A 27977-nucleotide genomic window follows, 5' to 3' on the forward strand; every position below is an offset into this window, starting at 1 on the left:
TTGCTTGTGATTATGATACTGTAATTTCATTGTCTGACTAGACTAGGTCATGCACGTGGGCGGTGGTATCCAGTCAATCCATTCTTGGTTCTAATGGTAGCTCCTTGAATAGTCCTTGTAAAATAAGAGGTAATCAGAATCTTTGCAAGTCAAATTTTTCAGGGCGCAGTCTAATTCCTCATGTGGTATAAAATACTCCAATTTTTTGAAATCTGTGTCTAAGCTTCAGCCACAAGTATTGTATTCAGAAACCTAAGTGAATGATTTCTGGATTTAAACCATTATCTTTTCTTTATATTGGTTTGGTTCCTGACAATTAAGACTTGTATAAGTGTTACTGTAAGGAACAACTTTATTCCACTAAAGGTTTTGTATGTCATTCACTCACTCACTTTATTGTACTAAAATTTGTGTTCCACAGAATCAGAATGCTTTTAAATATCAAAAGGGCTCAGTGAATGGAATCCTGGCATGGATCAATCATATGAAATTCAACCTAAGTTTATAAGTGAAGGTTTACCACCGATTAGTAATACAGTTACATGACTGAAGGAAAGAATCTTGTTATTTGTTCCTTTGGTGCTTACAAGAGTGGAAGTCTTGAAGTTGACTTGATAACTGCGAAAGGGTATGTTGGTAGAAGGACTAGTTTGGATGTGGCCTGGGGTCAAAACTCCGTATTGGCATTCAGATTTATGTTTTCCTTGGTTAAGGAGAATTTCAGGATGGCTCCTTTGCAAAAGATACGGCCAGTTTCCTTACACAGTCTCACTGAATCCAAGCTTGTGTTTCATATGTAGTGACATTATGAATGGATACAAGACACGATGGTTTGATGTTGTATATATAAAAACTGTGTAGTTAAAGACAATGGTTGTGGCAGATATCCTCTTAGAAGAAGCGTGCTTCGGTCATTTGGCAGATACAAAGCAGACAGTGAAGATTTTCTTTTGATGAAATTTAGTATTGCACCTAAATGTTTATAAAAATGTTTAAAGTTAAACTGAGTGGTAGTGCAACTTATATATTGGATCCTAAAATGGGAAAATCTACACATATTTTCACTGTTTTGCAGAGAGTAGAAGACAGATGATGGGAGATCACAATACTTAAGCCACATACTGAAGATTCACTTCAGGTATGTCTGGCATGTAATAGGGATGCAATGGAGAACACGAAACAAACATTAAGTGCATTATTTTTATTGTTTTGACTGATGAAAACTTCTTGGAAATTAGTTCAGGTATTCAGCAGGAAGGGTTTTTGTTTTGAAGATTTGACCAAGAAACTTGCTGGATGCCTTGGGTGTCCTTGTGCGATCTGGATCATTGAAATCCACATGATGAAGTCCAAATCTGGTCCTGAAACAACGGAGAAGTACAATATCTGAACAGTCTGTATATGAAGTGAAGGCATTTTTATGGATCTAACTACAGTGTGTTTGTAATTATCAAGTTAAATATTTCACAAAAAATACACAAGATCTATTATTTTATGATAATGGGTGGCAATAGATTACAGGTAAGTGCTGAAGGCAGGAGAAATGTTTTGGTATAATAACAGAAATGCATGTAACATGTTTGTACACAAAATGACATCTTGCATACACTATTATTGTAAAAAATGTTACTGTGCCATCTGATTGTGATCCTAAAAGGCCACATAGTCTGAAGAACTGTCCATAATGTTTGATGACAATAGAATGCAATTGTCTATGTTTACTTACGTGAATCCTGTGCCCCACTCGAAGTTATCCAGGAGACTCCAAGCTGTGTAGCCGATGATGTCAACACCATCTTCATTGATGGCCTCGAGCATAGCAGCCAAGTAGGACTGTGAACAGAAGAAAGCTTTATTTTCAGAAAGAGAAACTATGACATTCCCTTAGTCATAAGGATGACGAAACCACTGACTGAATAATGTAATGGTGTGTAACAGTTTTGTAAACAGTCAGGCTTGTACCCAACTGCTGTTTGAGGTGTCTCCAGGTGCGCTCCCACTGGTCATTGGGGCTCAGATTGAAGCAATACTCATCGCTGAAGACAATTCTTTTCCATTAAGTGAGATTCGAAGCCAGAGACACCTCAGAACGCAATACCGTACCGACCTGACTGTTCCCCACCATATGGCCCAATAATCAGAACTGGTGATCTGGCGTGAGATATCTTTTCATAGCAGAAACCCGTTGGCTGTCATCCACAGAATCCTTACAGCACAACTGTATTTTGCTGCCTTTCATGGAAAGCCATCCTGAGTTTACATTTCAGCAAGATTATGCCCACCTGCACTTGGCGAGAGTTTATACTGGTTGTTTTCATTCTAGCCAAACCCTACCTTGGCCAGAAAGGTCACTAGATCTCTCCCCATTTGAGAACATTTGGAGAATTATGGGTAGGGCCCTGCAACCAGATTGGGATTTTGACAATCCAACATGCCAACTTGCCAGAATCTGGCACAGTATCTGGCAAGAGGACATCCAGCAATTCTGTCAATCAATGCCAAACCGAATAACTGCTCACAAAAGAGCCAGAGGTGGACCAAAGCGTTATTGACTTGCTCTATTTGTGAAGCTCTTTCTCTTGTGTAAATTATCCCATTTTTCTGAAATTGTAGTAGTGTGTTTGTGTGTACATGTAAATCCCATCTATCGATTTCCATCCTATTCTGCAAAAATCCTTCATGGTGCATCTTTTCTTTGTCTTAGAGTGTGTACTGGATAAGTTTCTGATAATTTTGATTGAATCAAAAGAACTGGACAGAATACTTACCGCATAATAGTCAATTCGGCCCTGGTCCTCAAGTTCTCCAGTGTCAGACCAGCCGTTCTCCATGACGAAGATTGGGTAGCCAGGGTAGTGCTGTGCGAGCCAGTTGAACAGCTTACGGAAGGCCCAAGGAGTGCTCTGTAAGAATAACGTATCAATCAGATGAGTTACTAAATGTACTGGCAATGACGCAAAAGTGCATGTACAGATGTTTCAGTTTCTATTGTTGATGAAGGTGTAAAAGCTGAAGCTATCAAAGAATCAGCATGGGTCTGTGATACAGGACTGGAATTTGCAGCCAAAAATATGCCTCTTGCACAACCATTTAACCGCACGGAACAAAGTGTGTAATACCGACTCGAGGAACCCCAAACTGTTGCTCAAGTATTTGTAACATGTCTGTAGAAGTATTTACCCCTGCAATACCATGGGGGGGGGGGGGTTTGTTGCTTTATCTTCACTCTTTGATAATATTGTAATCTAGTCAACTAATTTATACAAAGAAAAATATTTTTTGTTTTTAATGAATTCTCCTACGAGATCCCTCAAATGTTTTAATTTTTCAGTTAAACTTATCCCAGGAATTTAAGTCTTAAGTAGTAGATGTCACTTTCCACAATGAATGTCATTCCAGTATTTCCAGGTTCAGGACCTTACTTACACATGAGTATTTCTTTAAAAAGTATGTTGTGAGTAAAAGTCAACAACAATCAAAGAAATTTGCATTCTTTAATTTTTTTGTGGCGGTCATAAAGTAACTAGAGCTTGGTAATACACGTTACTGAAAATGCATTGATATTTTAAGAGTACAGCACTGGTGCGCTAAAAGATATTTTCTGGTTCTGGATCTGACAAAACATATCAGTACTTCTTTAAAAAATATGTGGTTAATATAAGCCATCAACAATTATCGAATTTTATTATTTTAAACTTTTTTTGGGGATGGGCATAAAGTATCCTATCTCCCCTTTGGTAACGCACTTTTATGGGAAATGATTTGGTATTGCTACAGTTCAATCTATAGTTATTACAGTTTGAAATGATCAGGCAGGTCATGCTATTATGTGCCTTACAAGTGGATCACCTATTAATGAAGGGACTATAGCACAGGAACCAAAATGTTTTGTGAACTTTGTAAAGAATTAGCACTCATTTATGACAAACGGTAAAGGTATTATCTGACAGACTGTGAACAGTAAAACGTAAGTGTGAAAAACTGATGACGAATTTACACGTTTTTTAGAACAATTTAGGAACTGTGTCATTTTGAGTATCACCGAAGACTGTAAAACAGAATGAAATACATCTTGTAGCCAGGGTCGGCGCAAGCCCAAGTGCCGCCCCGTGCGAGCTGCTAAATTGCCGCCGCCGCCGTCCCTCCCCCCTCCCCCCCACGTTTTGTTTGTTTTTACTTTTATTTATTTATTATTTTTTTTGCAAAACTTTTGTGGAATTTTATTTAAACTAATCTTTAGGAAATGTCGGCAATCAATCACAATTTTTCTTACGAAACGCAATGAAAGTGCTTCTGACCAATCTTGACTCCCTCGGCCAACTACCGAAACAAATTCTGTAGTTTTCGTTGTAGAGAACGCAACAATATCTATTGCCTGGAAAGGTGAAGTGGTGACGCGGCAGTGCCAAGAACTAGGTCACTTGACGAGGTACAGCGAGGCTACGCTTAAACTAGCGCCCAAGAAGAAGAAGAAGAAGAAGCAAGCTCACAATAAGTATGTGACCGATGATATGGATAAATGTATTATCAGGCAGCAATTTCTATGGCATTATGAACAATAGAAAGAAATACGAAATTTGCGAAAACTGCACAACTTTTGTCAAACAGAAATGAGATTCAAAGATAGCAAGGAAACCCTTAGAAGCAATGTTCTGTCTGTGGATTTTCGTTTTAGAAGGTGTCAAAATTAACGTTTCGTTTTGTGCGGACGAGAGGACATTGTTGCTAAAAGACCATACTTTCTCAGGTTTTCATCAGAACCAAAGCGACCAGTAGTTTACTAAGACGAAACATGGATTCACACGCATTATACAGTAAATAAATGTTGGCAAAGTGATAGTGTGCGAGTAGTATTGTCAAACAAAAGTGCCGGTCAGAGTTTTAATTGTTGTTCATGCAGGCGGAGACAGGTGTTTCATGGCTCAAAAACCAAAACGTCCGACAATCACTCAGAAACGGATAGCAAATTTTTCAAAAATAAATCGAAACTCAACTTATGCCAGGCTTATTAGCAATGTCTTTATCCCTTGTAATTACTCGCAGCGTATTTACCCATTCGGAATACTTCTAGCTATTGTAGATGTTGGACATGTTTGACTGTAGTAATGTTCAACCATTTTTTTCCATAGTGCGGGAAGAATAAAACACTCGGAAACTGCCATTGAAGAGCTTAGCAAAATCGCTTCATGTTTAACATGTAACCGCAGTATCGAACAGTGCATTCGAATTTCCAAATTAGATTTCGTCTTCTGCAAAATTAGTTGTGAGTAAACGCACGGCGCGTAACAGGCTGGCAGCGCTCCACTCATAAGAGTATTGGCCTTTGCGCTAGACTGCTTTCCCCTCTCTGTTCCTCTGGCGTAAACACGACGGTGCTGGCACAGTGGCGAGGAAGAAATTAGTCCTCTTCCCTCCCCTTGTTCAACAGGGGCGGTCGGTAGGTAGTCGAGGCGCCATGCCACAGTTCCCGAAGCCGCTCACTCCGAGGTTTGGTTTCGAGTCCCCTCTTGGGCACGAATGTTGAGTTTGTCTTAAAGAGGGGGGGGGGGGGGGGGGCGCAGATTTGCCCAGATTTGCCGCCCCTCGGAAAGTGCCGCCCCGTGCAGCCGCACGTTTCGCACGTGCCTTGCGCCGATCTTGCTTGTAGCGTAAACACAGGTACAGAAACGAAACTTGAATTAAACTTAACGCCAAATTTTTGTGTCACATGATGGACAATTTTTACTGCCATAGAAGACGACTAACGCATGACAAACGAAGCAAGTCGGTCATAGGAAGCAAACCAGTACAGGCAACGAGTGAGCTTCACGGTAAGAGAAGCCCACTGGAATCAAACATAGGCCTCAGTTGAGTACGAAATTTGTGGGAGTTTACCTATGGAAGTGAGTTTCTACTATAGGGTATTGAAAAGAAATGGAATATTTGGAGAAGGGACAGAGTGATAAAACATATGCTTAAGGTGTTATGGAATAGCTTCCATGTTATTGGAGTGAGTTTTAGAGAGTACTAACTGTAGGGAAGAAGGGGACTGGAGAGTACAGAAGGGGTCACAAAAACGTTTCCGTTTGAGGGCGCGTATATGAAACTCATCGCAAGTGGGCTGCTGGTGTATAAGCACTGATTTTTATTTATTTATTTATTTTAAGAATTGGAATGCTTGAGGATTCTGATGTCTGCGTACTGATATTCAAATTCTGTAAGTGTGAAGGAAATCGAAAAGGGTCTATACACAAGCTTTGCTTGTGTTATTTGCGTTATCCGATGACAGCACTTAGCTGTTCTAAGCCGACTCCCTTCCAGCGCTCTCATTCACTTTCACCAAATGTCTCATAGAACACATACGCAGTACAGAAGACGGAGAAGTATGAGTGATTCAGTGAACATAGAGACTACGAACCCTGAGCCAGGTGGATGCTGCCTGCGGTGCGTCCGTGTATTCCCCTATAACGACGCCCGCGTCAAATTCCATGGAGGGGTCGTAGCCGCTGGAGCCGTCTGATACTGGGTTGGCCGTGTAGTGGTTCAGTCCGTAGAAGTCAGACGTGCCTGAAATAGGACAGTCCACTGTCAAGTTGACAGAGCCTTTTTACAAATGTGTAAGTTTGTTTCTTTAACAATATAACATACAGGCCACAGTAAATAGTACGTAAGTCGCAAAAGCAACAGATTTTTCTCATATCGATGGAAAAGCGTAATACTGAGTATCGCCTGCGTCAATTGCCACCATAAAATGTCTGAGAGAAAACCGTGTATCCCTCTGGTTGATATTAAGTTGGCTGAAAAAGCCCATTATTATTATTATTATTATTTTAATTACTGTGCTGTTTTCACTGTGAAACCATTTTCAAATGTATGATAGCTACCACAAAACAATCTGTGGGCAAGTACGAAGAATAGTGGCTTGTCAACTGTTTACATCAGAGCAGTTAAACAGTTATATATGAATGATGTTGGTGCCGTTCAAAGCAGGACATTCAGTGTAACCAGAGTTTTAGTTGCAAAAGGTCTACGCTAATGGTGTACTACAGCATGACGCTATTTTATGCCCATGTAGAAAAAGCACTTCTAGCCTGGAGGAACGTATGTGAGGACATGGGAGTCAGTGTAAGGGATGAAATCATATACACTTCTCTTTGCCGATGACGAGTCATTGTAGTAGGTGACCAGGATGATGCTAAGTACATACTTCGGGAGTTAAAAGAGGAGTATGAAAGATGGGGCCTGACAGTAAGCACGAGAAAAATTGAGCATCTGGAAGTTGGCATCAGTGCCATAGAGGGAGGATATGGAGGCTAGAGCCAGCAAGATCAGAGGATGTAAGAGTCTGGGGATTATATCATCAGACGGAAGAAGTGACGAGTACATATATGATGAATAGGGGCAGAGCAGGAAGACCAGATGACAACTGAAGTCAGTCTTTTGGAATAACGAAAAGGGTCACACTGGTGACATAATATTCCGTTGTGATAAACATCGCTGTGTAAGGAGGAGAAACGTGGTTAATATAATATAAGCGTCAGAGAAACAAGTTGCTTGCAATGGAGATGGACTTTTGGAGACGAAGTTGTGGCATCTTCAAGCTGGACCTGTATTAAATACCAACAAAGAGAGGCTATGGGATCGATAAATCCGTAATAGACACCTTAGCAATGACCCTGAACATACTGCAAATACGCAGAAAAAAATCCGCAACTGTATAACAACGCTGTAGATGACAATTTGCTGGAAACAGTGTCGACTGTAAGGCCTGTTCACACTGGGACACTGGTGATGGTCACCAGCGACGGTCACTGACAGAGATACATTCGTTTGAACTAGAACATTCACACCGGTACACTACACTGCCTCGCCGGGGTACTGTGACCCAGCAGTGACTCACCATCGCCACATGTGACGGACAAGTCAGTGTTTACATCAGTGACCACCAGTCATGCATTAGTTTGAGTTGGAGTGTTCACACTGGAACACAGATCACAGAGAGAGAGAGCTGCAGATTTGCCAACCGATAGGCAGTCATTTCTGAGACAGTGACGCGAAACTTTCATTGTACATTATACTGTACACATTGTAGCCACGAGTTTAGATTTGATTAACGCGGAAGACTTTGTAAGTGAAGTAGAAAGTCGCCCTGCTATTTGGGATGTGAAAAGGATTACTATAGCAACAAAGTGATGAAAACGAATGCGTGGCAAGAAATTATAAAGAATTTTGTGCCTGATTTCAATGAGACAAGCTTGTATGAGAAAACCATAATTGGTAAGTTGTATGTTCTGAAATTGAATACCTTACTTTTCGGACCATAAAAGGCTAGTTGCTACCCCTACAAGTCCATTTCACTAACTAATCAGTTGGCAATACCTGTGGTGTCGGACACCAGCGATTCAGGAGTGTTCACCACAGTCACGGATGACCATCACTGGCGACCGTCACCAGTGTCCCAGTGTGAAACAGGACTAAATATTTTGGAGTAACTACCCAGAGCCATGTTAAGTGGAATGGCCACATAAAACAAATAGAAGGAAAAGCAGATGCCAGACTGCGATTCATTGGAAGATTCTTGAACTATAACTCACCAAGGAATGAGATGGCTTGTAAGGCGCTTGTTCGACCGATTCTCGAGTATTGTTCATCATAACGAGGCAGAGATGGAGACGATTCAACAAAGAGCGGCACGCATCGTCACAGGTTCGTTTAGTCGGCTCGAGGACCTTACAGAGATACTCAACAAGTTACAACGACAGACGTTACAAGAGAGGCGTTGTGCGTCTCGGAGAGGTTTACTATTAAAATTTCTAGAGAGCACTTTCTAGGAAGAGTCGGACAACATATTACTTCCCCCCACAAACATCTCACGAAATGACCACGACGAGAAAATTCGAGAAACTAGAGCTAACACAGAGGCTTACCGACAGTCATTCTTCCCACGCGCTATTCGCGAGTGGAACGTGGAAAGGAGGATCAGTTGGCGGCACCAGAAATACTCTCCGCCACACACCGTTAGGTTGCATGCGGAGTAAGATGTAGATGTAGATGAGAAGGACGAGAGACTCGTTTCAAGCCTTCTGAATCAAAATCGCTACTTAACCGGACAGGAATTGTCGCAGGCAGTGAATGAAGGTCCATTTATAACTTTTAGCGAGAGAACATTGAGACAGGAATTGGATTCAGTGAACATTTCGAATCTGTCACCTCGCAAGGGACCTTTGCTCACACAGGTATTTGCTCATACAGGTACATAAAGACAACAGCAAAGTTCTCCGGGCTGGAAGAATATGTGACCGGATTTCTGGACACTCGCCTACCCTATTGCATCTCGATTGGCCTGAGAAATCAACCGACTTGAACTCCAGAGAAAATATGCGAGACATGTTGGAACAGCGGAAAAGACACTGGTATCAGCATCCTGCAATTTGGTGGAATTGCGCAGTCAGATCCTCAGCAAGGGCTTAACTTTGACGCGTTATATCTGCACAGACTTGTAAGCTCACTTCCTAACGAATTTCGGCAGTTATCAAGTCTCCAGCGGGACTTAAGCGCTATTAAATGATGCTAGTAATGATTTATGTAGGGCGAGTAATTTTTTGTCCACTGAGTATATTTTCCCATGTTGTCATTTTCTGGAATTTGTACAATAGTCTAGTCGTAACTCATTAACAGCGTAGTTAAACAATACTACTTTGTGTTGCTTCGTGTGATCCGAAACTATAAAATTCTCAGCATTTTAGCCTAGTTTCCAGTTTGATATTTTGCGAAGAATAGCATGACAGTAGGCTAGTTCGAGTTTCGTCAGATAGCAGTACCTCATTCAAAATCCTAAAATCTGAGGAGAGTCTGGCCCCAGAAAACAATTTAAATAGTGGAATGAACTAATCAAAATAAAGAAAAAAGGTACCATGTTTTCAAAGTACTGCTCCTTCCGGAAAGACTTTTCTGTTTGAATCAAAAGGGCAAGGAATAAAGAGAATGAAGTATTCCTTGAGTGCAAGTATGATGGTCATCTATGACGCTACAGACACTTCAGCTCTTAGCTATGGGGATGTTATTTGTGCATGGCTTTAGTACAGGCTTGTTTATAAGTACCTCTGAGGTTTCAGAAGACAGCTGCGAGAGAAACAGAAATAAATCAATATCAGTGGAGTTTTTAACTTACATTAAAAGTGCTAAAACTGGGTAACGTTTAAGATGTGCGTACGAATTAAAATACGCACACTCTTGCCACACACTTCCAAACACGTCACAGGTAGTGTAAGTATCTGCCATAATTAGCCCTCCTTGAAACTCTTCCAAATTATGTGGCAGTGGAGGCAGGAACACACGATCTTTTAGATAACCACGCAAGAAGAAACGCATGGATTTAAGTCAGGTGACCGTGCGGGCCTCTGAAGAATAGAAGAGTCGTGTTGGTACTCACAGAAACAAAAACGCTGTGGTAATTTGACGTTAAGGTAATCAAGCACATCGAAAGAAAGTGTGGTGGAGCAAATCTTGTTGCAAAATGAAGTCTCCACTGTCGTGCCATAAGTATGCCACTAGCCATTGCTGCAGCCTGTACAGGCACATGAAACCAGTTACAATTTTCTCCATTAAATTTTAAGAGGACATGACACAAAAGAAGTTAACTTTATCCAAACCACAAATGTGTTCCACACACTCGTGTGGATAGTCTTTACCGAAAACATGCACGTTATGACAATTCATTTTTCCAGACACATGGAACGTGACTGTCACTAAGTACCAACTTCAGTGAAAACCCATCTTCCTCCAGCAGCCACCGCAAGTCGATACAACATTCAGAACGAAGCTTATTTTCTAAAGTAGTCAATGCCTGTAACAACTGGAGCCAGTATTGGTTTTACATGCAGATGTTTGTGACCATTGAGACAGTTTACTCCCTCTCGCACTCCACTTTATCAGCCGACGATCCCTGTCAGCCTGTTTTCCTCGCACAATATGAACAGGTATTCCTCGGAATGTGTAGTACCACAAATGGTTTCGTATGTCTGTTGGAGCCTTCTCCTGATATTTTGTTCGAAATTGTCGCTGAACCATCAATACTGACACATTTGGCGAATTCAGGAACGCCAAAAACGCTCACATCGCTCCATTATTCGCCATCTTCTGGCACGCTTTTCCCCCCTCCCCCAGTGATGCTCTGTGCAACTACGCCACGGCATGTTAACGGATCGAAACTTTGAGAGATGCTCAATCCTTTGATATATCTTGAAGTTTTCGCACAGCGTTCATGTGAAACCAAGACTTAATTAAAAAAACCTTTACAACGGATGGTATTTAAGCTGGAAAAGTCCATCAGGCCAGACGATGCTGTGCCTGGTGTTGTTTACTCACCCTTGATATACTCCACCTCCTCTGGCGTGAGCTCCACGAGTCGAGACCTGGGGTAGCCCGCAGCCTTACTGTTGGCCGCCACTCTCTGCTTCACCACCTCAGGCCAGTCTCCCTCGGCCGTGAAAATTGGGTGACTGTACAGGCCAGACTGAAAGTATATAGTTATGGTGACAGACTCACCTGTAGCGGAGCTAGATACCTAAGTGAGGCTTCAAAGTGACAATTTAGTTATCAGTAGGCGAAGCCAACAAATGTCAGAACGAAATAAAGTTTGTGGTAACAGATTGATTTGTAGCATTGCCCGAGGTTAACTTTCATCATTGGCAACATTTGCGCCACATTTAATACACGACATTATGAGAACATGCGAATTATTGTTGGTTTAGGCACTTCTAAGCCCCGATTTGATGCCACTGTATCAAACATTTGCTTCGAATATGAACGACTTGTCTCTATAAATTTCTAAAATTGTTAAATACATTCAGTCGTGGTGGTGTAGTGGTTAAGACACTACTCGAGTTCCACAGGACGATGGTTCAAAGTCCCGTCTAGCCATTTATCTTTATACACGCAAATTATATTTTCCATTCAGATATAGATTTTCCATGATTTACCTAAGTTGACTAAGGAAAATGCTGGGATGGATCAATTGAAAGCGACTCTTCCGATTTCCTATACTACGTGTCTCCTTTCCGAATCTCTACGTTGACTCTAATGGCTTCTTTGTTGATGAGGTGTTGAACCCGACTATTTTCATTCTTTTGTTTCAATTTTCAGATCCTCCCAACAGCGATAAGTTATTTTACAAACTTGAAATCCTTAACGTTGCTGTCGTTTGAAATCGTGAGAACAGCAATGTCGATTAGTAACTGCATTCAGTTCGACGGATCCTATGTTTTGTGTCCAAGATAACGAATCAGGTTCAAAAAATGTAGATGTCATTTTTAAATGGAAACGAAAAATCGCAATATTTTAAGGATATGTAGAATCTAGCATTATTGTATGGGTACAATCATTCACAAAACTCGTATTTAGGTTTATGATGGCTGTTAAGTTATGGGTATAAGTCCTGTAAACAATGTTGACAAAGTCATTCATTGGGTAGCAGTTCGTCTTTATTGTTCCTGATAACAATTTTTTATCTTATCCCTCAGAGCATTGTCCCATATTGAATGAAAGACAGGCTTAAGTAACAGTTATTCAGATTTAGCTACCAATTAACTTTGAGTGGCTCTATAGTTACGTGGTGTAATGGTGTATCGAGCTAACGAGAGCCTTCCATCTCTCTCTAAGTGAGCTAAACATTCTTCTTGTAATACCTTATAGTAATGCTGTTGTGAATAAAGGTTATAAGATCTCCTGGTACTTACGTAGAATTGCATCTTGCGTTCTGCTGCCTCTATGTCCGCTGCAGAGTCGGTGGCAGGTTCGTACCACATATTGTTAATTGTGATGCCGACCTTCCCTGTAACAAGATATATGCATGTCAGTTACACACACTGTACAATAGCTGAGAGTAATGATACATGAGACACTAACAAGTGGACAACCATTTAACGTAAACAGAAAGCATTGTTTCCATACCTTACAGTTTCGACGACTGGAAATTTGTGTGGCTACAAAACCAGAAATAGGGTAGCAAAACTAACTGAAATAAATGAATAACATATTCCCAAGATTTATCCAGAGGAAGTCGAAGATGGTTTCAGAGTCATTCAGAAACTCCGGGGTAAATATTTTTGAATTCTGTCGCTGCATACAAAACAATACATGTCTCCATCTCTAACAGTAATTGTTATGTGAATTCTCTGCTCAGCTGCTTGTTTATCAGCAAAACTCGACCTATCGTCACAGAGCATACATTATAAATGGTGGGCTATACTCAATATGTATCTTACGGAATTGAAAACGAATTGAACAGTGTGGCGTTTGGGAAAAGATTTTGTGAAATTTACGCGTGCTGTATGTCAGATGAAAGCTAATTCGGTAAGTTTGTAAGAAAAATACATATAATTCTTGCGTATTTGGAAAATCAAACGGAAAAATGCCAGTGTGATAGTACTGGGACATTCTTAATTACCCTGGTAAACTTCATTGCTTTCTTTCATTTTGCTATTGTGAGACTCTAGTTTATAGAAGAGCTCATGCTCAGGAAAAATAATTCTAATTGTGGACAAACCAATAATTACCAGCCCATTCCAAATACTTGTTTTCCATTCCCCATTTTAGTATTTACTGTTTGCGAATTGCCACACATTGCAGATGTTATCCTTAATGCCTTTCGTCACAGGTTTTCGGTACGCTATACTTTGCTAACATCATAATGCATCTCTAAACAGAAGAAGTAACTCCATGAAGACTGGCATAATCACTTGCAAAGGCATAATAAATTTGCACTGAAACAGTGATTAGTGGAAGAAGTAGCGTCATTATTATATAGATACTGAGTCCGGCACAGTATACAAAATTAGAACTAATGACGCAAATTTCCAAACGTGCAGTATTCTTTATGGATGGTGCAGTACATACGTTAACTGCGTTTGCACCTATCTCGATCGACTGATTCGTATACTGTCTGATTAAAAGTATCTGGTCATCCCCATGTAATGTGGAACTGACTGCTAGACGTCATGAGAGATGGATCCATCAGGATAAGAGGAGTCGAGGAGTACTGTGTTCAGAGCAGTGAAGCAGTAACAGCAGAATAGGTAGGACAGAAGAACTCAGTGATTTCAGACATTGGCTAGTCACTGGATGTCACATGAGCTACAGATCCGTCAGGGACAGTTCAACCTTTCTAAAGCCGCCCAAGTGGACTGTTAGGATTGTCATTGTGAAGCGGATTCGCGAAGGAACAAACTCACTGAAACCAAGACCAGGCAGACCTCTCGTACTGACGTAAAGGGACGCCGAGCATAGCAGAAGGTAACTAAAAAAATCGCATGAAATCAGCGGAAGGAGTTACTCTTCTTCTTTCTTGGCTCTATAGCTCATGATGAGCCTTGGCCTCTTCTACAATTTCCTTCCATTTCTCTCGGTCCTTTGCCAATGCTCCCCAGTTTTTATAGCTTATCTTCTTAAGATCTTCGATTACTACATCTTCCCATCTGGCTCTTGGTGGACCACGTCCTCTCTGCCCTCCTGGCTTTCCTTGTAATATTCTTTTTGGTACTTCTGTATCATTCATGCGAGCCACATGTCCCGCTCACCTCAGTCTGGATGATTTCACTATCCTTCTGATGGGTTGGTCTTTGTGTATGGTGTACAACTCATGGTTGTATCTCCTCCTCCATCTTCCTCTTTCACAGATTGGGCCGATAATTCGTCTAAGTACCTTTCTTTAAAATGCATCCAGTGTTTCAATATCTTTAGTTGTTAATGTCCAGGCTTCAGAGGCATATGTAAGCACTGGTCGTGTAACTGATTTATACATAGTTAATTTCGTGGTTCGAATCAGGAGCCTTGAGGATAGAAGTCTTGTTAGGGCAAAATAGGCTCTGTTGTTTAGTATTAATCTCTGCTTAATTTCATAGGAGGTATCATTTAGATGGAGTCACTCGAGAGCTCCAAAATGTTACCTTCAGTCCAGTTAGTATAACCTCTTTGCATAGGGAGCTGAAAAAAATGGAGTACAGTAGTCAAGTAACTCGTCACAAAGCACACATTTCGATAGTCAGTGGTAAGTGATGCATGAGGTAGCCTAAAGGGCAACGCCACTTCACAGTAGATGACCGGAAGCGAGTGATACGGAGCTATGAATCACACTATACAATGTGGCAATCCGATGGAATGGTTTGGGTTTAGGGACTGCCTGGAAACGTTATCTGCCAGCAAGTGTAGTGCCAACAACGAAGAACAGAGGAGTGAGCGTTGTGGTATCAGATGTTTTTCGCGGGTAGACTGTGGTTCTCTTATTGCTCTTAAGAAACGCTAAACGCGGAAGGATATGAACATATTTTGGAGAATTGTGTATTACGTAAAGTAGAGGAACACTTCGGAGACTATGGTTGTTTGCATCAGCATGATAATGCGTCCTTTCATAAAACAGCGTCTGTTAGGCAATGGTTCGTGGACAGTAACATTTCTGAAATGGAGTGGCCTACCCAGAATCACGACTTAAATCCAACGGAATGAATCTGGGATGAGTTATCACGGTGACTATGCACCAGATCCCAGCGTGCAACATCCCTGCCGTATCTGGTTTCGGCTTTATCTTCGGAAATTCAACTACCTCATAGAAAATGTCACCAATAGAGTTCAAACCGTCATAATGGCGAAGCGGTGACACATCTTATATCAATGTCCTCGAACAGGTGTCCAGATACTTTTGATCAGATAGTGTAGTTAGTGACGTAGCCGTCTAAATCAGCGGTTGTCGGTTTATGTGTGCAGACTATCTAGTTCACGAAAGTGCTTTTGAGTTTCAATGTGAGATATGAGGGGATCCTAAAGAAATTAAAATGAAATTGTGTCTTAGAAAGAGCCCTATTTGTTACTAGGATATAAGTTTACTAATTCTCTGTAAGAGTATTACATTCAGTAACATTGATTATCGAGATAGAATGGGGAAACAATGCTGGAGTATCGTTTATAGCGATCGTGAGAGGAAGGTTGGGAAGCGTATGGGGGCATACAGACAGTGATTTTTCAATATCTCCGCAGGCAAAAAGAATAGAATAGGAATACGCTAATACTGAAGTGAGTACGCGCACCTATGCATTGTAAAATCACATGCATGCGTGTATATAGTTGAGGATGAAGTGACTTACAAGCAATGTACCGCGGATGTGAAGTGATTGTTAAAGGCAAATTGTAGTCTTTGGGTCTTATAATGTAAATGGGACGAACTCTACCTGCCAAAACCAGTAGACATCACCTGTCGAGGTCCCACACTATATGTCTTGTGTTAAGTGAGACTTACGGTTCCAACAAACACGCCTACTTATAATGATTTCAGGACTTCATATCGGTTCTCCAATGATCCTACATCAAATTTGGATACCCTGCCTCGCCAACCCTAGCACCAGCCATGGTGGTGGGTGGTGAGTGTTTACCTTTCTGGGTCTCTCGGTACTTCTCGTCGTATAGGTGGTAGGCGCCGGCGTGTGCCATGAGCAGGGTGTACGCTGCCATGTAGTCTCCCACACCTGACGAGTTGATGCCTGGGGCGATCGTGTAGCCTCCAGAGTAGCCTGAGACGAAACTGGCCGGCTCGTTGAACGTCTGCCACCACTTCACCTGCTCACAAAACACGTCGTTGGTGTATCCTTCGTTTCAATAACTTACTTCATTACAGATCTAATCACTCGAGTCATATGTAGACGATAGTGAGGTCATAATACAGCAGAGGAGGAGGCCATCTGTCAAGATAGGCTCCGTTGGGCTCAGCAATAAGCAAGATATACCCCATGCAGCAAAAAAAGCGCAGAGGATTAGGGCTGAACATCCCGTCAATTCCAGGCCAAGCACAATCTCGAATCGGGGAAGGAAATCGACCATGTAATTTTAAAGCAACCATCTGTGCTGCTGCTTAATCAGTTTAGGGAAACAATGGACAACCTAAATTTGGAAGGCCAGACAGGATTTAAGCTAAAAGTAATAACATTTACTCGAGGATTTAGCACCAAAGTAGCCCTAAAGTGTTACTATCTCTAGCTGTGAGCTGTGCCATACTGTCTAATCACTAAACCACTAAAATGCCTACGGTTGAGTTCGATGAAGAACTAAGAATCTCTATCGATAACGTATTCTGTGAACAAAGAGATGCAGTAAAACAAATAAAAAAAGATAAAAGTTAAATAAGTAAAATATGAAAGTATTCTACCCTTTCTTTTATTCTTTTTTCTTTTCTTTTTTTACCAAAACGATCATAGACGTATTTCGTTTTTGTTCGTGGTCGGTACCTGAAGTGGTGGCGAACTTCCGTCCTAGTTAGCTTTTAGGGTGAAGGTGGCGGTGGCTCTAGCTGTTGTTTTTGCTTGTAGGATGGATAGGTTTTTGGGGATAGTAGGTGTGCTAGGAGCCAACGCCTGAAGTGGAAGAGGCACAGGAAAAAAAATAATATAAAAAATAAAAAAAAGATAGCGTCAAAAAATTAAAAAAGGGGGTAGCGTCTTTGATTACTAATCGTAACGTTACGGTCCCGGGTTCGAACCTCACCACCCCTTAAATTTTGAATGAAACATATCAGCAATGTCAGCCGAAGACTTAGGTGTAAGACGTTGTCCTAACTCTGCCAACGACCTTGTCAAAGAGTGAGGTGGAGCCTTTAGAGGCTCAGGACACACTTGCCCTTGAGATGGGAAACTGCCCCTAAAAGCAGAAGAGTCAGTAATGATCAATGGCATGAGGAAGCAGAAGGCAATGGAAACCACTGCATTAAAGACATATACTATGTATCCACAGGACATATGGTCTGTAACTGAAAGTGTCATGATGAGCTCTCCTTTGGTAAAACATTCCGGACTAGTCCCCCATTCGGATCTATGGCAGAGGGCTGCCAAGGGGGAGCTGGTCATGTGAAAAAGATCGAATAACCAACGAAAGGAAAAGTTCTACGAACCGGGGCGTGGAATGTCAGAAGTTTAAATGTGGCAGGAAAATTAGAAAATCTGAAAAGGCAAATTGTGACTCACTCTAGATATAGTCGGGGTCAGTGAAGTGAAATGGAAATAAGGCAAGGATATCTGGTCAAATGAGTATAGGGCAATATCAAGAGCAATAGAAAATGTCATAACGGAAGTAGGATTCGTTATGAATAGGATGGTAGGACAGAGAGTGAGTTACTGTGAACAGTTTAGTGATAGGGTTGCTCTCATCAGAATCGACAGAAAATCAACACCGACGACGATGGTTCAAGTATACGTGCCTACGTCGCAAACCGAAGATGAAGAGATAGAGAAAGTGTATTAGGATATTCAACGGGTAATACAGCACGTAAAGGGTGATGAAACTCTAACAGTCGCGGCAGATTGCAATGCAGTTGTAGGGGAAATTGTAGGAGAATATGGGCTTGGTACTAGGAATGAGTGAGGAAAAAGACTGAGTTCTGTAATAAATTGCAGCTAGTAATAGCGAACACTCTGCTCAAGAATCACAAGAGGAGGAGGTATACTTGAAAAAGGGAGATTTGGGAAGATTTCAGTTAGATTACATTTTGGGCAGGCAGAGATTCCGAAATCAGATACTGGATTATAAGGCGTACCCACAAGCAGATACAGACTCAGCTCACAATGTAATAATGGTGTTGAATAGGTTTAAATTTAAGAGACTAGTCAGGAAGAATCAATGCGCAGAGAAGCGGGATACGTAAGTACTAAGGAATCAAGGGATACGCTTGTAGTTCTCTGAGGGTATACATACTGCGATAAAGGATATCTCAGCTGGAAAGAAAAACACGGGAACAAAGAAGGTAACAGCGAAGAAACGATGGGTAACAGAAGAAATATTTCAGCTGATGGATAAAAGAAGAATATACAAAAACGCTCAGTGAAATTCAGGAATACAGAAATACACTCCTGGAAATTGAAACAAGAACACCGTGAATTCATTGTCCCAGGAAGGGGAAACTTTATTGACACATTCCTGGGGTCAGATACATCACATGATCACACTGACAGAACCACAGGCACATAGACACAGGCAACAGAGCATGCACAATTTCGGCACTAGTACAGTGTATATCCACCTTTCGCAGCAATGCAGGCTGCTATTCTCCCATGGAGACGATCGTAGAGATGCTGGATGTAGTCCTGTGGAACGGCTTGCCATGCCATTTCCACCTGGCGCCTCAGTTGGACCAGCGTTCGTGCTGGACGTGCAGACCGCGTGAGACGACGCTTCATCCAGTCCCAAACATGCTCAATGGGGGACAGATCCGGAGATGTTGCTGGCCAGGGTAGTTGACTTACACCTTCTAGAGCACGTTGGGTGGCACGGGATACATGCGGACGTGCATTGTCCTGTTGGAACAGCAAGTTCCCTTGCCGGTCTAGGAATGGTAGAACAATGGGTTCGATGACGGTTTGGATGTACCGTGCACTATTCAGTGTCCCCTCGACGATCACCAGTGGTGTACGGCCAGTGTAGGAGATCGCTCCCCACACCATGATGCTGGGTGTTGGCCCTGTGTGCCTCGGTCGTATGCAGTCCTGATTGTGGCGCTCACCTGCACGGCGCCAAACACGCATACGACCATCATTGGCACCAAGGCAGAAGCGACTCTCATCGCTGAAGACGACACGTCTCCATTCGTCCCTCCATTCACGCCTGTCGCGACACCACTGGAGGCGGGCTGCACGATGTTGGGGCGTGAGCGGAAGACGGCCTAACGGTGTGCGGGACCGTAGCCCAGCTTCATGGAGACGGTTGCGAATGGTCCTCGCCGATACCCCAGGAGCAACAGTGTCCCTAATTTGCTGGAAGTGGCAGTGCGGTCCCCTATGGCACTGCGTAGGATCCTACGGTCTTGGCGTGCATCCGTGCGTCGCTGCGGTCCGGTCCCAGGTCGACGGGCACGTGCACCTTCCGCCGACCACTGGCGACAACATCGATGTACTGTGGAGACCTCACGCCCCACGTGTTGAGCAATTCGGCGGTACGTCCACCCGGCCTCCCGCATGCCCACTATACGCCCTCGCTCAAAGTCCGTCAACTGCACATACGGTTCACGTCCACGCTGTCGCGGCATGCTACCAGTGTTAAAGACTGCGATGGAGCTCCGTATGCCACGGCAAACTGGCTGACACTGACGGCGGCGGTGCACAAATGCTGCGCAGCTAGCGCCATTCGACGGCCAACACCGCGGTTCCTGGTGTGCCCGCTGTGCCGTGCGTGTGATCATTGCTTGTACAGCCCTCTTGCAGTGTCCGGAGCAAGTATGGTGGGTCTGACACACCGGTGTCAATGTGTTCTTTTTTCCATTTCTAGGAGTGTACAAGTTACTTAGGAATGGAATAAATAGGAAGTGCAGGGAAGCTAAGCGCTGTCGGGCTTGGACAGCACTTTGATGGGCCGCTGTAAGGGTCTGCCGAGTGCTGTTGGCGGGCGGAGTACGTTCAGCTCTTGTGAGACCAATTGAGGAGCTACTTATCTCAGCTGCACTATGGTGGGAAAAGGAAACGACAACCGAGCCGATCAACGTCCTTTTTTGGCATCAGTCTGAAATGATTTAGAGGAAGCAATGGAATCAGAGTGACGTTATGGGGACTGAAGTGCATTTCTTCCTCTTCCTCGAAACATTAAAGGCAACACGCATGGCGTACGCAGAAATCTTTCCAGACAGAGGAGAGAGACTCAAAAATTCTCAGTTTTTTTAAAGAAAGTAAGCTGGTGAATTTCGAGACGTTTTACGGCATAAAAACTAAGTTTTATATATGATACAAAGAAATAACTATTACAGTGAGTCAATGGTTTTCCACTCACTTCTAGTAGTGTATAAAAATTCTGTTATGAACAAAATCTCTGTAGACCAGATTCGTGGTAAAATGAGCGAGGGTGGAGGGGGGGGGGGGGGGGAGCATCTGCTTCCTCTTTGCGAATGGCTATGATAACGCGTCACATCCCTCTTCAACTTTGTAGAGAGGAATTTATGAAGACAAGTAGCCGTCCGGTGTGGCCGTGCGGTTCTAGGCGTTTCAGTCTGGAACCGCGTGCCCGCTACGATCGCAGGTTCGAATCCTGCCTCGGGTATGGATGTGTGTGATGTCCTTAGGTTAGTTAGGTTTAAGTAGTTCTAAGTTCTAGGGGACTGATGACCACAGATGTTAAGTCCCGTAGTGCTCAGAGCCATTTGTACCATTTGAAGACAAGTGAAGGAGTATTAGAGTCTGACCTACCGTCTACTGGGAAGTCATAATAGACAGGGCAAAAGATCGGATTAGTACTAGGCGAGCAAATAAAGCAGCCTTGCCTGGAGACGGATAGTGAGGATAGTGACCTCGAGGAAAGAATAAGGCGAATAGGAACCCAACAGAAAAAGCTATACACATGGATCGTCTCTACATCTGCCGTCAGAATAACTGCTGATTATGTGGACCAGTTATTTAAGATCTTATGTAATGTACTGGAAAATATTTTACTATATTCTCAGTCGAATGCTCGGAGCTTGCATTCTTCGTACTGTTCGTTTATTCTATGACAAGACAGTATCATTTCTATTAAACTATGAACTCCTAGCCTTGAACAAAAAATTGTTGATGTAAATGCCTTTCCCGCTACATTTCAGTTATTAACTCCAGCATAAGTTTGAATATGAGTATCAAAGCGTAGTATTAGTGTTCCTCCAGAACACTCTTTTGTCGCTTACCCTGTCGCCATAGTTGTCGTAGAGCACTCTGGCGTACTCGACAAAGTAGTCTGCCAGCCTGGGGTTGGGCCACCCCCCGATGTCCTGCAATGTCTGCGGCAAGTCCCAGTGGAACATCGTCACCTGCAACAAACATATACACCACCGTGAGGCGTCACTTTTGATTAGTGCTCTAATGTCAAGGAACGGAACCCGGATCACTGAGGTTGCTCTTACCACTGGAGTGATGCCGTTGGCAATGAGGCCGTCGATGACCTTGTTGTAGTAGTCGATTCCCTCCGGATTGATGTTGTTGACGTCTCCAGTGGGGAGAACCCTGGGCCACGATATGGAAAAGCGGTATGCGTCCACCTGGCACACAAAAATAATGCTCTCAGCATCGCTTAAAACGTCGACTCAAGTCTGATTTTGTCCCTACAGATATTTCACGAACATCAACGATATGAATACTTTAAAAAAATAAAATTTCTGCCTGTATCAAGTTATAGCGTCTAACTCATATACATTTCATTTCTAGAACAAGTCGATCAATAAGCTACATACAAGTCAAAACCACACTGCAATGAAGATAAGTTTTTAAGGTCGGAGGAAGGAAACGGAAAACCACCTTCAATAGGACGATGCCTGGTATTGCACTGCGGAAAGCTGTTATCACCAACGAAGATTCTCTCTCCATGTATCCAAGCAGACTTCTTGTACACCAATATAACATTATCTACCCTTCTGTGACCCACATTATTGATTCCAGCCCGTCCTTCCTTCTTTCTATAAACTCCTCATTATTTCTTGCTTTTATTCAGTCTCCGTTCCTCTTTCTTCAGCTTCGCATTTCCTTTGACGCTATTGCTCTGTTTATCTCATCAATTAAATGCAGTTGCGTATTGTTGCCATGGCTATTGCTTGTACCCAGTTGCCGTTGGCGGATATAATAGCTGCGTTATTATAATGTAGTTCTTGCTATTTTAATGTAACTTACAATTGGACATATTATGAAATCCATTATAATCACCGTTATCATTATTTTTATTTCCATTATTATTCGTGTTTTTGAGATGTATGGAGCACTATTTCAGATACTGTGTTCAGTGTTTATAAGCAGAACTTAAGAAGGGGTGCTTGAATGACAGTAAGGGATGGCCTAAAAACTACATACTTGGCAGCGAAAGTAAGTACATAAATAAAATAAACGGTCTCGAGATAAAATAGACAAAATTTTAAGAAAATTATGAACCAGTCAGATTGTAGCATTCTGAAACGCACGAGTACTGCTTAACAGACTTACTGAAGCTTCTCTTGCTCAGAGTGTGAAATAAGGATTAACCGTGAAATTATGTAAGTGGTTATCGTAGTATACAATAAATATGTTTAAATGCAATAGAAATATTTAAACGGTTACATATAATCGATTTGATTTATAGTTTCAAGCATTTTATAAAAACACCTTCAAGCATTTTGAGCTTTTCCACTTCGTACAATAAGGTCTACGTCCAGTTCTAGCTATTGTACAACAAATTATTTTATAAATTATTCCCTTTAAGAAGAAGTTAATTAACTGTTTTCTCCGTCTCTGCTTAGCAGAGCATAATAATAGTATCATAAAGTAACACTTTGCCCAAATTTTGCAACCATTATTCGTATTTACTTGTTCACTAAACAGCTTTTGACTCTCAGGCGACAACTGTCACATCCCATTTTATTAGTTGTTGTGATATTCAGTTGTCACCGGATGATATGTTCAAATGTGTGTGAAATCTTATCGGAATTAAGTGCTAAGGTCATCAGTTCCTAAGCTTACACACTACTTAACCTAAATTATCCTAAGGACAAACACACACACCCATGCACGAGGGAAGACTCGAACCTCCGCCGGGACCAGCCGCACAGTCCATGACTGCAGCGCCCTAGACCGCTCGGCTAATCTCGCGCGGCTCACCGGATGATAGGATAGGATGCAGAATAGGGATTAGTGATTAAGTAAAGTACAGTAAATCAGTAAAGATTCTCCTTCTCTATTAGTAAACACGACAAAAACCTCGATTCCTTAAAGAATCAGCTTCTACCAATACTACGACACCGTGCAATGGCAACAGTCAACCATGAGAGAACGTATCAGCTCTATTAGATACTAAAATTGTACTGCTCTTACAAAAACACACCGTCCAATAACTGCAGTAAAAGATCCAATACCTTACAACTTCACTGTATTCTTGGTAAGCATATTTCGATATTAAGCGTGTAAACGAGAAAAAGTCTAGAAAAGGCGTGAAATTTTGTTTAAAGTTTGTTGGAAGTTGCAAAGTTCTCTCGTCATCAAACCCTAGTTAAATACAGTAGGGGCAATTCGCACTCCGTTTTATGCAAAAGCAAGTTTTTCGCGTACGTCATTGTTTACAACGTCATATATCCTGATATATGTGCCGTACAATTATATAATTTCCAGATACATTCAGTGATATACTGTGATACTGTGTGCAAAATGTGTTGCGAACAGTGTTAGTAGTTAAGTAATAACAAATTAAAGCGTCATGCTTGATGACGGCAGTTTTAATGCATGAACAGTGAAAATGTAGTAAGCGAAAAACTTTTTTCGTTTCACATTTTGTGGAAGGGTGTCTGTGAAAAAATATTTCGTGAGAGTTTGAAGATCTACATCTACATGATTACTCTGCAATTCACATTTAAGTGCGTGCCAGAGGATTCATCGAACCACCTTCGCACTAATTCTCTGTTATTCCACTCTTGAACAGCGCGAGCAAAAAAGAACGTCTGTATCTTCCCGTGCGAGCTCTCACTTCTCTCATTTTACTATGATGATGATTTTTCGCTGTGTAGGTCAGCGACAACAAAATATTTTCGCAGCCTTAGGAGAGAGTTGGTGACTAAAATTTCGTGAGAAGATCGCACCGCAACGAGAAAAGTCTTTGTTTTAATAATTTCCACCTCAAGTCCTGTATCAGGTCCGTGACACTCTCTCCCCTATTTCTCGATGGTACAAAACGTGCTGCTCTTCAGTGAACTCTGTCGATGTATCTCGTTAATCCCATCTGCTAAGATCCCATACGGCGTAGCAGTACTCCAAGAGGACGGACAAACGTAGTGTAGGTAGTCTCCTTAGTAGATATGTTCCATCTTCTAAGTCTTCTGCAAATAAATAGGAGTCTTTGGTTCGCTTTCCCCACAACATTTTCTATGTGTTCTTTCCAATTTCAATTGTTCGTAATTACAATTCCCAGGTATTTAATTGAATTCACGGCCTTTAGATTTGATTGATTTATCATGTAACCAAAGTTTAATGGTTTCCTTATAGTACTCATATGGATGACCTCACACTTTTCATTATTTCGGGTCAATTGCCAATTTTCACACCATGCAGATATCTTATCTAAACCTTTTTGCAATTAGTTTTGATCTGATGACTTTACTAGACGATAAACGACACCATCATCTGTGAACAAGCTAGGACGGCTTCTCAGATTGTCTCCTAAATCGATTACTTAGATGAGGAATCGTAGAGGGTGTGACGTCTCTGGGCAAGACATTAAATACATGCAAGAAACATTTATCTTTGTTCTTATATTTCATTTCTGTAACAACATTTATCGATTATGTGGATTCTGTATAAAAGAAATAATAATTTTCCATTTTTATATTTGTATAATATTATGTATGTCAATTTTGCAAATAATGTATGTGGTCGGCGAGTGTGGAAACAGACACAGACAATGATAATTAAAAATATAACAAAGAAATATATATATATATATATATATATATATATATATATATACATATATTAGCATATTAAATTGCTCATAAATAGCGGTGGCTTAGACATTATTCTCGCTGTCTTCTCATAGCCGTGAATGTTGTAAGAGCCTGTGATGCTCTCTCGAACGCTTGGTTCACTTTTATTTGTTTTTTGATCGAGAAAGACACCATTGGGCACTGATGTATAAAAAAAGGGTGTACTTTGAATTTTATGTTAATTCTGAATATAGAAATTGTTAAAAATACTTGTAATAATTTGTAGCTCGCTTGCCCAGTATTTCATCCCACATTTTTAGCCCTTTTCAGCGAATTTAGCATTTTTTGTGACCCAGTGCTGCGTCACGATCGCGGCAAATTCAAACTATAACTGAATGAAAGCAGTTTTCCCGCAACTAATCGTGCAGGTAATTGTACATAAAATTATTTCTTTCAGCTTCCCGGAGACCACAGAGGAGAATTGCGGCTTTTATTATGTCATTTTCAGAGAGAAGTTGCAGCATTAGAAAATTGCAGCGAAATGCAAGAAGATCTGCAGCGTATAGGCACTTGGTGTAGGACCGGCCGGGCTGGCCGAGCCGTTCAAGGCGCTACAGTTTGGTGCCGCGCGACCGCTACGGTCGCAGGTTCGAATCCTGCCTCGGGCATGGATGTGTGTGATGTCCTTAGGTTAGTTAGGTTTAAGTAGTTCTAAGTTCTAGGTGACTGATGACCTCAGAGGTTAAGTCCCATAGTGCTCAGAGCCATTTGAACTTGGTGTAGGGAGTGGCAACTAACCCTTAACATAGACAAATGTAATGTACTGCGAAAACATAGAAAGAACGATCCTTTATTGCATGGTTATATGATAGCGGAACAACCACTGGTAGCAGTTACTTCTGTAAAATATCTGGGAGTATGCGTACGGAACGATTTGAAGTGGAATGATCATATAAAATTAATTGTTGGTAAGGCGGGTGCCAGATTGAGATTCATTGGGAGAGTCCTTAGAAAATGTAGTCCATCAACAAAGGAGGTGGCTTACAAAACACTCGTTCGACCTATACTTAAGTATTGCTCATCAGTGTGGGATCGGTACCAGGTCGGATTGACAGAGGAGATATAGAGAATCCAAAGAAGAGCGGCGCGTTTCGTCACAGGGTTATTTGGTAACCGTGATAGCGTTACGGAGATGTTTAGCAAACTCAAGTGGCAAACTCTGAAAGAGAGGCGCTCTGCATCGCGGTGTAGCTTGCTGTCCAGGTTTCGAGAGGGTGCGTTTCTGGATGAGGTATCGAATATATTGCTTCCCCCTACTTATACCTCCCGAGGAGATCACGAATGTAAAATTAGAGAGATTCGAGCGCGCACGGAGGCTTTCCGACAGTCGTTCTTCCCGCGAACCGTACGCGGCTGGAACAGGAAAGGGAGGTAATGACAGTGGCACGTAAAGTGCCCTCCGCCACACACCGTTGGGTGGCTTGCGGAGTATAAATGTAGATGTAGATGGACATGGGCAACTGTTAGTACCATATTAGTTAATCAGAGAGTTAAAGCTTTACTTGTATGAGATGAAGGACTGCTGCCTTGAAATCTGGTCTGTCTGATAAAATTAAAATCATTTCCAATTTTAGTTTCATGCTCTAGTGTTAGCCGTGGCAATCAATAGTGTTTAAATATTAAAAAACCTACTGCAACTTTTATGGGTGACAAACAATGCATACTGTAACTTCTGTGCGTGTAATAAGAGTAATTTTCAGTGCATTTCAGAGACTAAAGTAGAGAAAGACATGTTTAATTTCGTAATCAGTTACAGTAATGATACAGTGTTTCATTTCTAAGAAGCCAGATCAGAGTTACGAGAACATAGTTTTGCAAATTAACGATCATACATTCACAGCAGGAAATCTGTTAGTGTTGTGCGTATTCCCGCATAATAGGTCAGAGTGCACAAAGTTAAACTTTTAACTACAGAAATCGGTAGTAAGAACTGCAGTTTATCTTTTGTGTTTGCAGTGATAATCAACATTTGGTTTACTTAAAGTGATATGCAATATAAACCGTATTATAGCCAAAGATCATAAAATTTCAATCCATGATTCTATTACTACCAAACAAATGAATAGCATTCTTTTACATTCAACCAGACTGTATATAAAATCAAAGTGCACGGGGTTACGTAACAAGGGCCTATGACACTACCTTCGGGAACGCTAGAAATCGCTTCTGTTTCACTCGATGACTATCCGTCAGTTACTGCGAACTCTGACTTCTCTGACAGGAAACCATGAATCCAGTCGCATAACTGAGACGATATTCCGTAAGCACACAATTTGATTATAAGCCACTTGTGGAATATGGTGCCAAAAGCCTTCTGGAAATCTATAAATACGGAATCAATTTCAAATCCATTGTCGATACCACTCGACACTTTGTATGGTAAAGAGCTAGTTGTGTTTCACAAGAACGATGTTTTCTATATCCGTGTTGACTTGGTGTCAATCGACCGTTTTCTTCGAGGTAATTCATATGTTCAAACACAACATATGTTCCAAAATCCTGCTGCATATCGACGTTAAAC

The 27977-nt window shown here is 41.7% G+C and overlaps 1 protein-coding gene across 1 annotated transcript in view; it reads right to left on the reverse strand.

Moving 5' to 3' along the window:
* Window positions 1-1234: 1234 nt before the first annotated feature.
* Window positions 1235-27977, reverse strand: part of LOC126095517 (myrosinase 1-like) — a 35733-nt gene continuing 8990 nt past the window's right edge. Inside the window, exons 3-11 of the mRNA XM_049910302.1 lie at window positions 21869-22003; window positions 21653-21775; window positions 16401-16584; window positions 12717-12811; window positions 11347-11494; window positions 6398-6546; window positions 2769-2903; window positions 1727-1833; window positions 1235-1361 (exon numbers count right to left, since the gene is read on the reverse strand). Coding sequence (XP_049766259.1) covers window positions 1235-1361; window positions 1727-1833; window positions 2769-2903; window positions 6398-6546; window positions 11347-11494; window positions 12717-12811; window positions 16401-16584; window positions 21653-21775; window positions 21869-22003 — 1203 coding nt within the window. The remainder of the gene's footprint in view (window positions 1362-1726; window positions 1834-2768; window positions 2904-6397; window positions 6547-11346; window positions 11495-12716; window positions 12812-16400; window positions 16585-21652; window positions 21776-21868; window positions 22004-27977) is intronic.

Source organism: Schistocerca cancellata, chromosome 8 (assembly GCF_023864275.1).
Source record: "Schistocerca cancellata isolate TAMUIC-IGC-003103 chromosome 8, iqSchCanc2.1, whole genome shotgun sequence".
In the NCBI taxonomy this organism is placed as follows: Eukaryota; Metazoa; Arthropoda; class Insecta; order Orthoptera; family Acrididae; genus Schistocerca; species Schistocerca cancellata.